The 13,134-nt window shown below is 43.5% G+C and overlaps 1 protein-coding gene across 3 annotated transcripts in view; it reads left to right on the top strand.

Annotated features, from left to right (window-relative positions):
- The window catches only part of Hhat (hedgehog acyltransferase), a 296,093-nt gene that overhangs the window by 42,217 nt on the left and 240,742 nt on the right, over positions 1-13,134 (top strand). Inside the window, exons 4-5 of one of the 3 annotated variants that reach the window (XM_076831924.1) lie at positions 6,515-6,709; positions 11,142-11,357. The exons of 1 other annotated variant lie outside the window; for it this stretch is intronic. In XM_076831924.1, coding sequence (XP_076688039.1) covers positions 6,515-6,709; positions 11,142-11,357 — 411 coding nt within the window. The remainder of the gene's footprint in view (positions 1-6,514; positions 6,710-11,141; positions 11,358-13,134) is intronic. One more of the 3 variants, XM_076831925.1, reaches the window with a different exon arrangement.

The raw sequence follows: 13,134 nt of genomic DNA, 5'->3' as shown, positions 1-13,134 counted from the left end.
TAGGCATCTCATGCACTAATGGTTTTCCTTGAATTCTTCTTCCTTCATTAGTACCATCTATGGAGGGGTGAAATTCCCTTAGTATGGGCCCCATGGACTTTGCTCCTGGGGAAACCTGGCCCAAAGGTAGTTGTTGGCACTTTGGGATGAGGTGTTTTTGTTTTTTTCCTGTTTTCTTGGGGAGATTTAATCTGTGTGTATATTTTTCTTTTATATAATATGTGCATTTCAGCAGCTGCTCATATTGATTATGTAGTATGTAATAAATTATGCCATGCATAAGAATATTGATTGACTCCTTTTCTATTTCTCAAATGATGTTTCCACTAAGTGGTTTCTTGGTAGATGTGCAAAAAGAATTAAGGTGCAGCAGTCTGATACTATTGACAATAGGAGTCCTGACCAAAGCTTTGCACTTCTGCCTCTCCCTGCAGAGGGAAGGTGAGGAGGGAAACCACTCAGGCACATTCTATTATCACTTGATGTCCAGAGCACAGAATGAGCTGAAATAGAGAGGGGGTGGGAAGGGGCACTGTCAGCTAGTTTTCCCTTTGGTTTGAAGAGTATAGTTTTCAGAGGAGAGGGGAAAAGTCCCAAGTCTTTTCTCAGGGCATTGAGCTAGCCTTAGAAATAGGCCAGCTCAACTAATTAGCATCCCAGGAGACAGCATGGGGTGAAGGACAGCAGGTGTGCACCTTCATGGGTTGGAGCCCTTGCCTCATCTGCTGTTAACAACACAAGTTGAATTGTAAGAGACCCCTGTGAGTGGAAAACAGTGTTGGATAGTAAGATGTGAAATGACACCTATCTATTTTATCTGTTTGGTTTATAAGGAAGAAGATGGAACAAGTAGAGATTTGGAATATTGTAGTTTTCACATTAGTGGGCTAAAAATATCTAAAAATTTGATACTAATTTTTTCATCTTAGTCATAACTACCAGGTTAAATCCCATGTCTTGAGAAGGTTGACCCATCTACCTACCCACCCTATGCATCCCGCTCCCTCCACCTACCCAACCACCCATCTACCCACCTCTACCCCCATCCATTTGTCTACCCACCCATCTCCCTTCACCTGCCTACCTCACCTCCATCTGTCCATCCATTCACACAACTTCATCTATTCTCCCTTCCCCATCCACTCACCCATCCATCTGCCCTTCACTCTCTTCCTCCTAACCATTCATTCATCCACTTTATGACATTGATATATGCTAGGTACCATGCTAGATTCTGGGCTTACATTATTGTGATATGAGTAAGAGAAGGTGTGCCTGCTAAGGGGGACTTGATAATCTAAAATAAAACACAGTGGGTGTTTTAGTCAGCTTTCTTGTTTCTGTGATTAAAGGACACAACCAGCACAATTACAGAGGAGGAAGAGTTTATTTGAGGGCTCATTGTTTCAAAGGTCTAAGTTCATAGAAGGCCAGCTTAATTTCTCGGGGCTGGAGGTGAGGCGGAACATGTAGAAAGAGTGTGGCAGAGGGAAGCAGCTTTTTTTTTTTTTTTTTCATCTTTTACTAGAAGCAGAAGAACCTGGGGAAAAGTCAAGTGGGGGTCATCCTGTGCTCCAATCAAGTCCTTTTAGGTCATCTTGATCTCAAGCTCCAGTTTGCTCACATTTTTATACCCATCACAAGAGCATCATAAATTCAGACTAGAGCCACAGTAGGATATCACTACACACCTACCAGATGGGCTCAGATTAAACGCAGTAACCCCACCGTAGGCTGCCAAGGATGCAGTATACTGGATCATTTGTACATTGCTGGTGGGATGAACAATGTCAAAGTCACACTGGAAAACTGCTCGTCTGTTCACTGCGGCACTAAACATGCAATTGCCATGCCACCCAGCAAGTGCTCTTTTGGGGAGAAATGAAAGCTTATTTGTACACAAAAACCTGTACACATATGTTTGTAACAGTTTATTTGTAATCTCCCCAAACTGGAAAGAGCCTAAATGTCCTTCAACTGGCACATGGTTAAATAAACAGTGGTCCATTCATACCATGGAAAACGCAGCAATAAAAAGACAAAACCCTCAGTGACCACAGCAACTTGGATGACTCTTCAGGGAATTATGCTGAGTGAAAAGAGCACATCCTACAGGTGACCTACTGTGTGAGTTTGAAGTGACAGAATTTCAGAAATGGAGATTAGTGATGGCCGAGGGTTATGGTGGGGAGGGGAGAGTGGATGAGAAGAAGATGCACGTGGTGTGAAAGGGCAGCATGGGGATCCTTGTGGGGAGATAATTGTTCTGTGTCTCTACTGTGGTAGAAACCAAACCAACACTCGAGATGAAATTGTACAGAACTCAACACACACACACACACACACACACACACACAAATGAGTAAAAGTAAACTGGGGAAATTTGAAAACGTATAGTCATGTTAATATTTTGATTGTGATATCATACTAGGGTTTTGCAAAATGTTACCACTGAGGAAAACTAGGTAAGGGATTTATCTGTATTATTTCCTACAGTTGCATGTAAATCTATAATCATCTCAATAAAAATATCAACTGGAAAAAGCCTTGTGTAAAAGTTGTACTTAATGAAAAGTGAAATTTTCTAAATGAGAGACATCATAGCCAAGCATTCAGTTAAGTTCATGTTTTCTTCATCTACTTGATCAATGTGATTCTCTGTGCTTTCTTTTCTAGTGATCAGCAGTTACCAATTCTAGTTATCTCTTGAACATAAAAATTTAAATGAGTTGGGCTGGTTTGATTTCTATGTGGGTTTTAAAGATCTGAACTTGACATAGAATATGTGTGTGATCCAGACCCTGTATATCTGCTAAAGCTTGGGAAAAAACTTAAGGTGCTTCTAGTGATGAGTCAGAAGTATTGTTTTGCAATGAAACATAACACATTTTATTTTTGAAAAGTTAAAAAAGTTCTGGCCTATTTTGTGTCAGAGGCTTAGCATTTTCACTTAACAGATAGGTAAGAGTTTGATAAACATGTAATACATTTGGAGTAGAGATATGTTAGAGTCTGTAAACAAGTCTGGATGGTGCCTGGCAAAATGCCAGAGGGAGTGGTTTGTGAGGTGGAGCCAGCAAGCCATTAAGTGTGGAGATTCCTTACTGGTTGACTGCTGTATCTATTTTATGCTAATTAAGATAAGCTGTGTGGAATGTATAAATATCGCTCAGGTCCTACAATAAACGGTTCCACTCCTGCTGTATCAATCTACACAAGTTGTTCGTCACCCACCCCCCCCCACGCCCCCCCCCCCCCGGTTATTTTGCTGCAGCTGGACTGCGGCAGAGATAGATGGGCAGGCCTGAATTTAGGCTTTTGTACATGATATTGATCTTTGAAATACTTGGAAAAATCTCCCTTGCCACCCAAAGAAGATGACCATCCATGATGACCTGGTGGCCATGAGCAGCAAAGGCAATGCCACTCTGCGGTTCCATGACCCCTCTGAGTACTGCTGCTTCTGGTTCTAGGCCTGCTGGTGGAGGGATAGTGGATGGGGTGGGTGGGTAGGAGCTGCGTCCACAGGGGGGACCGCCCTCTATGATGCAGTTGGAGAATGGGGTGGGACTGATCATGCAATATCAAAATTTTAATGGTATTTTGGGGATGGGATTTCAATAGTGTTTTTATAGATGAGATATGAAAATCAATATTTCTGTGGGGTTCTGATTCACACAGCTGTTTTGTATAGATGGTTCTCGTTGCATGATTCAAATCATTTCATTTCCTGTTCACCATGAACAAATTGTAGAGTCGCATGGACTAGGGGAGGTGGGGGTAAGCAAGGTTAGTTCAGAACATGAAGCCAACTCGAGAGCATCCCCTGGGTGTCTTAGGACTGTATCCAGGGTCATCCGTCTGTGCTCTTTGGCAGGAGGCAGACAGTGGGGCAATGAGGCAGAATATGGACACATTTGTCTGCCCCCAAGGTGGCTCTTGAGACCACTGTTAAATTCATCATAGGATCTCTCAAGTAGATGGGGTTTACACAGCACTACCAAGTATTTCCTGAAGGTTCCTTCAGCTTTTTCCAAGTTGAAGCAGCTTCAGTCTGCGGTAAGTTCCAGATGAATCCCAGCAAACAGGCTTTTTCCAAACGGATCAAGTAGCACTTAATAAAAGTGGAACTGTGTGTGCGTCTGTGGACGTAGCCACGCATGCATGGAGAAGAATCCTGCCAGTAACTGCTTTAGGTCAGGCTGAAAAGGAACTGTCTTTCTTTCATCTGTTAAAACTATGTCTTAAAATAGTCTTTGGCAACCTTGTTCCTTAAAATTGGACTGTGCCCAGAGGTGAGTGAGTGGGGAAAAGTCTGAAGCAAATTTATGAGCCTGTGTTCTGTGGGTAGTAGGATGGAAAAAAAAGTAAAATTGGGTTTCAGATTTCTCTGGTTTCCTTGGAACTTAAAAGTGCCTGACCTAGTCTCACATTTAAAATATTCTCCTAGACTGGAGTATAGGTTTGGGAAAGAATAGTAACTCAAGTGATATTCTGGAAGAATTAATATCTAAGCATGGAACTTACAATTTACATTTCACATCTGTCTTTCCCTGCAAAAAGTCTTTTTGTTTTCATGAGAAGATCTAAATTCAGTCAGTTGCTACTTTTTTTTTTTTTTTTTAAGCTCTCTGTGTTTATGGAAACCACATTTTAAAATGCCAGGCTGGGGGATGTAGCTTAATAGTAGAGTGCTTACCTAGGAAATGCAAGACCCTGGGTTCAGTTCCCAGCAAAACACACACACACACACACACACACACACACACACACAAAGGCACACCCATGAGACATCATATTTCCTAAGGAATAACAGCTAGTATTTGAGGATTTCTTACTGTGTGTTGATACTGTATTAAGTATTTTACAGGTTTAACTTATTTAATCTATGCAACAACCTCATGAAGTTGATATTGTCATTACTCCAATTTTATATATGAAGAAACAGAAGCACAGAGAGCTCAAGTAACTTGCCTAGAGTCACAACAGCTAGTTGATGGGAACACCAGCATTTGCATTTAGGCAAGTGGACTTCAAAGATTGAATCATTAAACCATAATGATATTACTTCTCAATGTTAAAGCATTATTATGGTTTTTAAACATGAATTTACCAACCACAGACTGCAAATTGGTACAACCACTCTGGAAAGCAGTAAAGTATGGAGGTTCCTCAAAAATCTTGGAATGAAACCACCGTTTGACCCAGTTATCTCACTCCTTGTTATATACCCAAGGGACTTAAAATCACCTACTATAGTAGCCACATTAAAGTTTATTACAGCTCAATTCAAAATAGCTAAACTATGGAACCAGCGTAGGTGCTCTTCAACAGATGAATGGATAAAGAAAATGTGGTATATATACATGATGGAATATTACTCAGCCTTAAAGAAAACTAAAATTATGGCATTTGCTGGTAAATGAATGGAATTGGAAACTGTCATGCTAAGTGAAATAAGCCAATCCCCCCCAACCAAATCCCCTCTCTGATTTGTGGATGCTAACACATAATAAGGGGGAGGGGGAGAGAGAAGAATAGAAGTTCACTGGATTAGACAAAGGGGAAAGAAGGGAAGGGAGGGGGGATGGGAATAGGAAAGACAGAAGAATGAATTGGACATAACTTTCCTGTTTCCATATATGAATACATGACCAGCGTAACCCCACATTTTGTACAATCACAGAATGGGGTTATACTTCATGTATGTATAATGTTAGAATACACTCTACTGTCATGTATATCTAAAAAGAACAAATGAAACATTTAAAAAATTTACCAGCCAGATATGACTAAGAGTATATGAGAATAGCAAGGACATGTTGATTTATCTGCTTAGTTATTCAATATAATAATCATAAATTATATGGTAATTAAATAGAAAAATATTCTGATTCTCTTAAAATGGGAATACGTGTTATCAGTTGGATGACTACATAAAGGTCTCACCATCATGGAAAGCTGGTAAGATATGATTTTATTTCCATGACATAAATTTGACTGTCAACAATATACTAAAAATGTGATTAGATATTTAACTCTCTGGCCTAGATGTCAGAAAGCCTTTTGTGGTGTGGACAGCACAGTTTTCTCATAAGACTCCCTAGGAATGCTCAGAGACTCCCTCTCCCCTTCACCTTGGAAGGGTGGTGCCTGCCGGGTGTGGCTTCTGGGGTGGCACGTTTTGCACCTGCCTTCTGTCTTCCTAGTGTCTGTTGAAAAGTCAGCTAGAGCAAGGTCTTATTGTGGTGGGATCTGGTAGTCTGGGATCCTAGCTGACGTCAGGGAGGTGGCTACCTGCTCTGGGGTGGATCTGATGGAATTCTGGAAATGTGGGAGTGAAGCTAGGTTCATCTGAACTTCAGGGCAGTGAGAAGAGAGGTCGGTTATGGGTCACTGGGTCGCTGAACATTGTCCTCTTAGGTGTAACAGCCCATGAATTCACCTCTTTTCTCTTTTCCTCCCTCTGCCCCCCTCCCCCTCTTCCTCTCCCTGGGACCCTCCCTGTCTGTAGCACAGACCCTGGATTCTCATGGTCTATGGGATGTGGGCCTGCTGGAGTGTGCTGGGGGTCCCTGGTGTGGCCATGGTGTTTCTGCACACCGTCATCGCCTTCTGTGTGGCCCAGTTCCGGTCGCTGCTCCTGTCATGGCTCTGTTCTCTCCTGCTGCTCTCCACGCTGAGGCTGCAAGGTGTAGAGGAAGCTAAGGTAAGTGTCTTCCTATTGTGTCTTTAGGAGGAGAAGGTGAAGTCCCCCTGGCCTTTTTTCCAAACACAAAAAGATTGTGGCGCCTCGTCGGAGCTCCCCCTTGTGGCCACACAGGGTTGCTACAGGTGAGCCTTACTCAAATTCTGCAATCTTAGTTTTTTGTTCTGTCTCTGCCCTGTGAAGTTGCCCAGGTCTAGCCCTGTACCTTTTCCCCCTATTTGGAAAGGCAGGGAGGGTGCCAGATGTCACAGGATCAGAGGTAAAATAAATGAAGAGTCCCCTAGGCATTTGATTAAAATGATCTGTTCAGTGGCCTACAATTTTTAGGGAATGTTCTTGCTCACAAGCCTTATCACTTCCAGTGTCCACCATGGCTCTGAGACCGGTAAGACAAGTGGTTTTCTTCTTAATTGATGAACATACCTATTGATTATCTCCTCATGTAGATAACGGAGGCTCTTTATGTTTAGAAAGTGAGAAAAATGTGTTTTGCTACAAAATGCACAGCCCAGGTCCAGGGGTTGGCCCTGGAGTGTGTAGCTGAGCTGATTGCACCCCTCTTCCTGTACTGTTTTCTGGTTCCTGTTGAACAGTCCCAGACCATGTCCTGGCAGGTGTGCAGCATCCTCTGGACAGCTCTCAGTGGTCTCTTCTGTCATTCATAACCTGAAAGACTTTCTACTTGTGCAAAATGGGGCCTGAACGGGACACCTTGGGCAGTTTGCATAGCTTCCCTATCTCATCCCCTTGTTGAATGTACCTTTTCCACTTTCATGTCAGAGAATCAGGCTTGTCATCTAAGACCACAGCCAGGGAGGCCACCAGGTGTGCAACTGGTATGGAGGCCTCAGCCAATCAGAAGTGGGAACTCTCCTTGGGGAAGAAATGCATGGCAAGAAGAAAAAATTCCAAACACCAGGTGCAGCATGTCTGGGGCTCTGGGCATTATAGCCCTTGAACTTCAGGCTCAGTCGACTTTGACACCAAACAGCTGGAGAAACTCCCAACACTGAAAAATCAGGGCCATGTGCCTGGGGCAGGAGCACCACCGTTGTCCATCTTCCCGTGTCAAAGCTGGGTTCCCAGACACTTCCTGCGTGGAGATGCAGGTGCTGATGGAGTCCAGTGACTCTGCTTCCCTTTCGCCTTTAGACATTTATGTCCTGTCTCTCAGAACTAGCCTCTTCCCTCATCCTTGTTCGTCTGATTCTGTTGTTTCCTCTGAAGCACAGCCCCTTGAGCTACTCCTGCCTCTACAGAAAGCCCTCTCCTGTCTGGTTGGTTTCTCGGATGAAATCTGTCAGTACTTGACTGCTTCTGAAAAACCAGCCTCTATCTCAGAGCAAAGCCTGTCCAAGGAAGGGACATGACCTTAGTCCTTGGAAAGACCTGCAGAGCACTCCTAAGCACATTCCCACCCTGCTGAGTTGTTTATCTACAAATAACAGGAGAGATCTGCTTCGCCAGGTGTCCCTGACTCAGTCAGGCTAGGTGGGGATCCATAGCAGCCCCCTAGCAGCCATCAATCAGCATGAGACAGGGAAATACCTGGGATGCCAGTGGTTTATGGTGGTTGATAACAAGTTGGGAAACCATGTAGTTCAGCACATACACCCCTCTTGGCTCAAACCAATCAGTTCAAACGAATACCCCTTTTGTACTGCCAATCACCCCTACCCAACTTGTTCCCGCCAATGAATGTGCTAATCATGTTTTAGAGTTGTTATTTGATTTTCCCGCGGTGTGTGATGATTTGCTATGATGTATGTGAAGTCCCTGCCCTCTCCAAAAAATGTATAAAACTGCTGCAAACCCTGGGCTCGGGGCCTCTCAGCGTCACCAGTTGCTGTGTGTGTGCGCGGAGGACCGAGCTAGCTCGCAATAAACACCTCTTTGCTGCTTACATCGATCTTGGGTCTCTGGTGGTCTTTGGGGGTCCCGAATTCGAGCATAACACTTCATTGGTGTTGGGCCTGCTGTTAGCTGAAGATTTTTCATGTTCACTTTAGAGGATGTGACAGTGACTATTCACTGCTTGGTATGATGAAGTAGTTCCTATACCTGGTCTTGCGGACTAGAATATGAACTCTTTGAGAGGAAGGGCCCTGTTCCCAGGCACCCAAGTACAGGGCTCCATCCAGGCTAGTTCTCTGCAGATGCCTGCTCACAAAGTGAATGAGTGTGTGGAGATGATATGGGGTTAGGGGAAGGGATAAGTGTGTTAAGCAAGATTTGTGAGAGGTCAGGGGTTCAGACTGGGCACCTGCACTGGGCCCAACAGGCCACACCAATGTAGAGTTGAATCATAGTAACTGAGCTTTGATTGATTGCAGAAGGCCCTGTAGCCAATTAACTAATTAAGCTGTAAATAATTAATTACTTAAGCTGTAACCAATTGATGGCTTGATTGACTAGGCTGTAGCTAATTAAGTTATTTTCTGTCTGATCACACTGTTGGCTGGAGTTCTCAGAACCTGGTCTGATCTGGAAGCTGCTGACTGGTGAATCGTGTTTTGATTTGTTTTATTCTTCTTTGCTCAAGTGAATGTTACTAAATTTAATTGGTCGAAGGATTTTCCTCTTAACAGGTGTGTGTGCAGTACCCCGCAAAGCTCCACGTGATGCCAGCAGCTCTAAATGGTTTATGATGTTTAGTGGATCTGTTTTCCTGTGGTCTTCTTATTTCTTGCCTTCACCCCGTTAACATTCCTTGCACAGAAAATCTTGGGAAGTTTTGAAATTCTTTGCTCCATCACTGTGGTCTTGGAACTTCTTATGATGTCTTTATTTTTGTTAAGTGGTTCATTCCAGGTGAATTTAGAATTGGTGTGTCTTGAATCAACATTGGTGGGAAAGATGAGAAGACAACCTGGTTTCCGGTCTGTTCTAGTCACTTTCTTTTCAGTTGGGGCAGTCCTTTCACTTCACCTCCCTCCTGAGATTGTTCCGAAGGTTGAACAAAATAATCTGCCTTAAGCAATGTTGTTAACACTTTTAGTATCTGGAAAGTTTAGGAAAATTTCGATGTTAGGAGATCTTAATTCTTCTGTCCTCTCACCAATGAACTGGGGCTGGTATATTAAACACATATATCAGAATTTAGACCTAAAGGAAATAAGGTGGCTGCTGAAGTCCTAGACATGGAGCAGAAAGTGTTTTGTGGCAAGTTTTTCTGGGTACAGCCTTAAAAGACCCTCATAGACCAAATTTACTACTCCTTCCAGGACTCTGTGTCAGAAAGTAAAAAGGGCTGGAATGAGGCTCGGTGGCAGAGCTCCCCTGGGTTAAATTTCCAATACCATATGGACAAAACAAAAACAAAAATAAATGTGTATGTTTATCATGGAAAATATAGATAATAAAAAATGATCAAATGCTCATGATTTTACTCTTGCCAATGTTGCTAAGCCTTCCCCACTTTTCCTTTTCTTGTTCCATGCACATTTTTATGCATGCATGTGACTTGTTTCATGCTGTATACTATATGGATGTCCTCTATCCCAGGCCTCTACCTTAGTAGCGTTCTCCTTCTCCATTTATCTCTGGGTTCAATGTAAATGATTTATTTTCTTCCACAAAATTTTCATTATAAAACATCCTAGTTCTCTGGGTCCCGTGGACATTTTCCCAACTGCTATCTGGCTGTGCTGCTAGTGGCTTAGGAAACCTGCCCCAGGACCATTCCTTTTATTTTTGTCTACTTAGTCTCTGTAATAACTCAGTAAATCCTTTGTTTTAGAGACCTCTTAGTCTGCGAAGTTTGATTTAACATAGTATTCAGCTAAAGTGGAGCCAAATTCATAATTGAAGAGGAAGGAAAAAAAGTGTTGAAGACAAAAACCCCAAATGACATTTACAAGCCCCTTTTTGTCATAAGAATTATGGAAGGAACTGTCAAAGTATCCGTTGAATGTAACTCACCTCCCTGTTATCCACTGGATGTTTCTCATGGTTGCATATCACAAAAACTTCATCATGTGCATCAACCCTCATGCTAATTTGATGGTGGATGTAAGAGACATTTCTTTGTTCATTTCCTGTTTATTGACAGCTTGGTTATATGTGTGTGTGTGTGTGTTTGTGCGCGCGCATGCTGGGCTCCTGCTCTACCATTTAACTACAACCCCACCCCACCCCCACCCCCAGCTCTAACTGCTTGCTTTGATTGCCAAGCCTGGCCTTAAACTTGTGATCCTCCTGTCTCAGCCTTTCAAGTAGCTGGGATTACAGGTCTGCGCACCACACCTGGCTCCAATGAGTTGATTGATCTTCTTTGGCTCTTGACTCCCTTTATAAGCAGCTGTCCTAGCCAAGGAAGCGGTCTCCTTTCGTGCTTCTCAGAAAGCGGTGATCCTGCTGGGCAGCTCCTGTATTGGACCCATGCTGCCTCTCCTTGCCAGTCAATGGTTGCTTTCTCCTTTTGGATTTGCAGAGAAGGTGGTACAAGACAGATAACGAGTACGACTTGCTGCACTTCACGCTGACGGTTCGCTGCCTGTGCTACACCAGCTTCAGCCTCGAGTTCTGCTGGCAGCAGCTGCCCGCAGCCCGGGCCTCCTACTCCTTCCCCTGGGTGCTGGCCTATGTCTTTTACTATCCGGTCTTCCACAACGGGCCCATCCTCACCTTCCCGGACTTCGTCAAACAGGTTAGAGCCCACTTTGGGGGTTGGATAGGATTCCACAGATTAAACCTTTGTCTGTGTTGCTGTGTCGTCTGTGTGACTGAGTCCTTCCACTCAGGTGCACCCTATTAGTTGTCTGGAGTTTTTGTAGGTAGGTGAAATGTATCGGGCAATAATAAGCCTTCACAATAAATGTTGACCCTTATGTTTTAGCTCAAGGGGCCCCACCTTTGGCCGCTAGGGTTCCAAACAATTCAGACAAGACTGGGAGTTGATATCCACTACAGCAAAGGTCCTGGGAAAGAATAAGTTTGATTATGATGCTATTCCTTGGAAGAGTAAGAAGAGAGAATGTCTATGCTGCTTGTTGTTGCTTGGCAAATAGAGTGGTGCCTTTCACATTCACCAACTGCTCATGAAATTGTTCCACTATAGCTTGGGAATGGTTCAGGCAACCTAGATGCAAAAGCAGGGTTGAACATTGGAAGGCAGTCGTGGATTCTGAGGTCCCAGAGCCTGCCTATGTTGGGTCCCCTGTCTACCTTCTCTGGAGGGCATCCTTATGTGAGATACTGTGCTAAGGTGCTGTGCCCTTATCCAGCACTTTCCCTCTACTCAACCTCCCTTTCTTCCTCAACCCACAGCTAGGTTCACGGGGCATGTTTAAGTTAATTATCTTCAAGTGTTAAGGAACAGTTCTCGATATTATTACTAAGGGGCACTTTTGCCCTCCACCACCAAAACAATTTTGGTGGGGGAGAGAATAACACGTGCAGATTTATACAACAAGTGCATACACCTGTACAATACACGCAGATGCATGTGCCTGGAAGCAAAATTCAAAGTACAGGGCCAGCAGCAGTGTTGTCCTTTACTGAGGGACGACATGAAAGGTGCCCCCCTACTCCCTCCCCCCCCCCCCCCCCCCGAGAAAGTGGGATTCTTAGTGGAATTAAGACAAAATTGGTGACTCTCAAGTTCTGCATTGCATTTAAGGGTACCTTTTTTTGCATTTTGATAACATCATGTTCTCCAATTGCCAGTGAGAGATGCAACTTCTTACTCTCCAGAATTCTTTGATGTGAAATTGATTTACTGGGCAAATGGAGGTTTAGTATAGGGTTTCTCATACTTCAGTTTGGGTGACGTGGGATTATTCTTTGACTGTGAGGTAATTTCATACCTGAAACTTACAGTTGGTAAAGGAGAGAGGTGGCTAATTGATGGCAGCTGATCTTCTAACTCAGCTGCTCTCAGTGAGGTCCCAGAGCCAGCAGGATCAGCACCTCCAGGGACTAGTTAAAATGCCAGTGCTTAGAACCTCTGGGGGGGGGGTCCTATCTGGATAGTTTAACAGGCCCCCAGGTGATTGTGATTCTCCTGTATCACTATTCCAAGTCCTCCCCCAAGAAGAGCAGGCACAGTATAAGGAAGGTTCAGATCCTCCACAATTTTGTCTTTTATATTTTGTCCCCTATAAAAAGGGACACTGTGGATTTTTATTTCTTCCCAATTTTCAAGTCAGTAACTTTTGGACTAAACATCTACCCATTTCCTCCCCCAAAGATGAATAGTAATTGTCTGAGAAACAGACTAAATCTATTAGGAGGAAACAAATTATTTTCCTGCCTCTTAACCATAAAGAGCTTTGCCGGGTGGCAAAATCTGTGCTTTTGTTATGAGGCAAAAAACATCATTATAAAAATTTCATGTCTCCTTTCAAAATTTGCCCTTAAGGGTCCAGCAGGAGTATTAGAGGCCTATCATAGCATCCTGTATCTGCTCCATAGAGGCCAGCTTT

Source organism: Callospermophilus lateralis, chromosome 13 (genome assembly GCF_048772815.1).
Source record: "Callospermophilus lateralis isolate mCalLat2 chromosome 13, mCalLat2.hap1, whole genome shotgun sequence".
NCBI classification, from domain to species: domain Eukaryota; kingdom Metazoa; phylum Chordata; class Mammalia; order Rodentia; family Sciuridae; genus Callospermophilus; species Callospermophilus lateralis.
The sequence above is the reverse complement of the archived record's forward strand: the minus strand, read 5'-3'. Positions and strand labels throughout refer to the sequence as shown.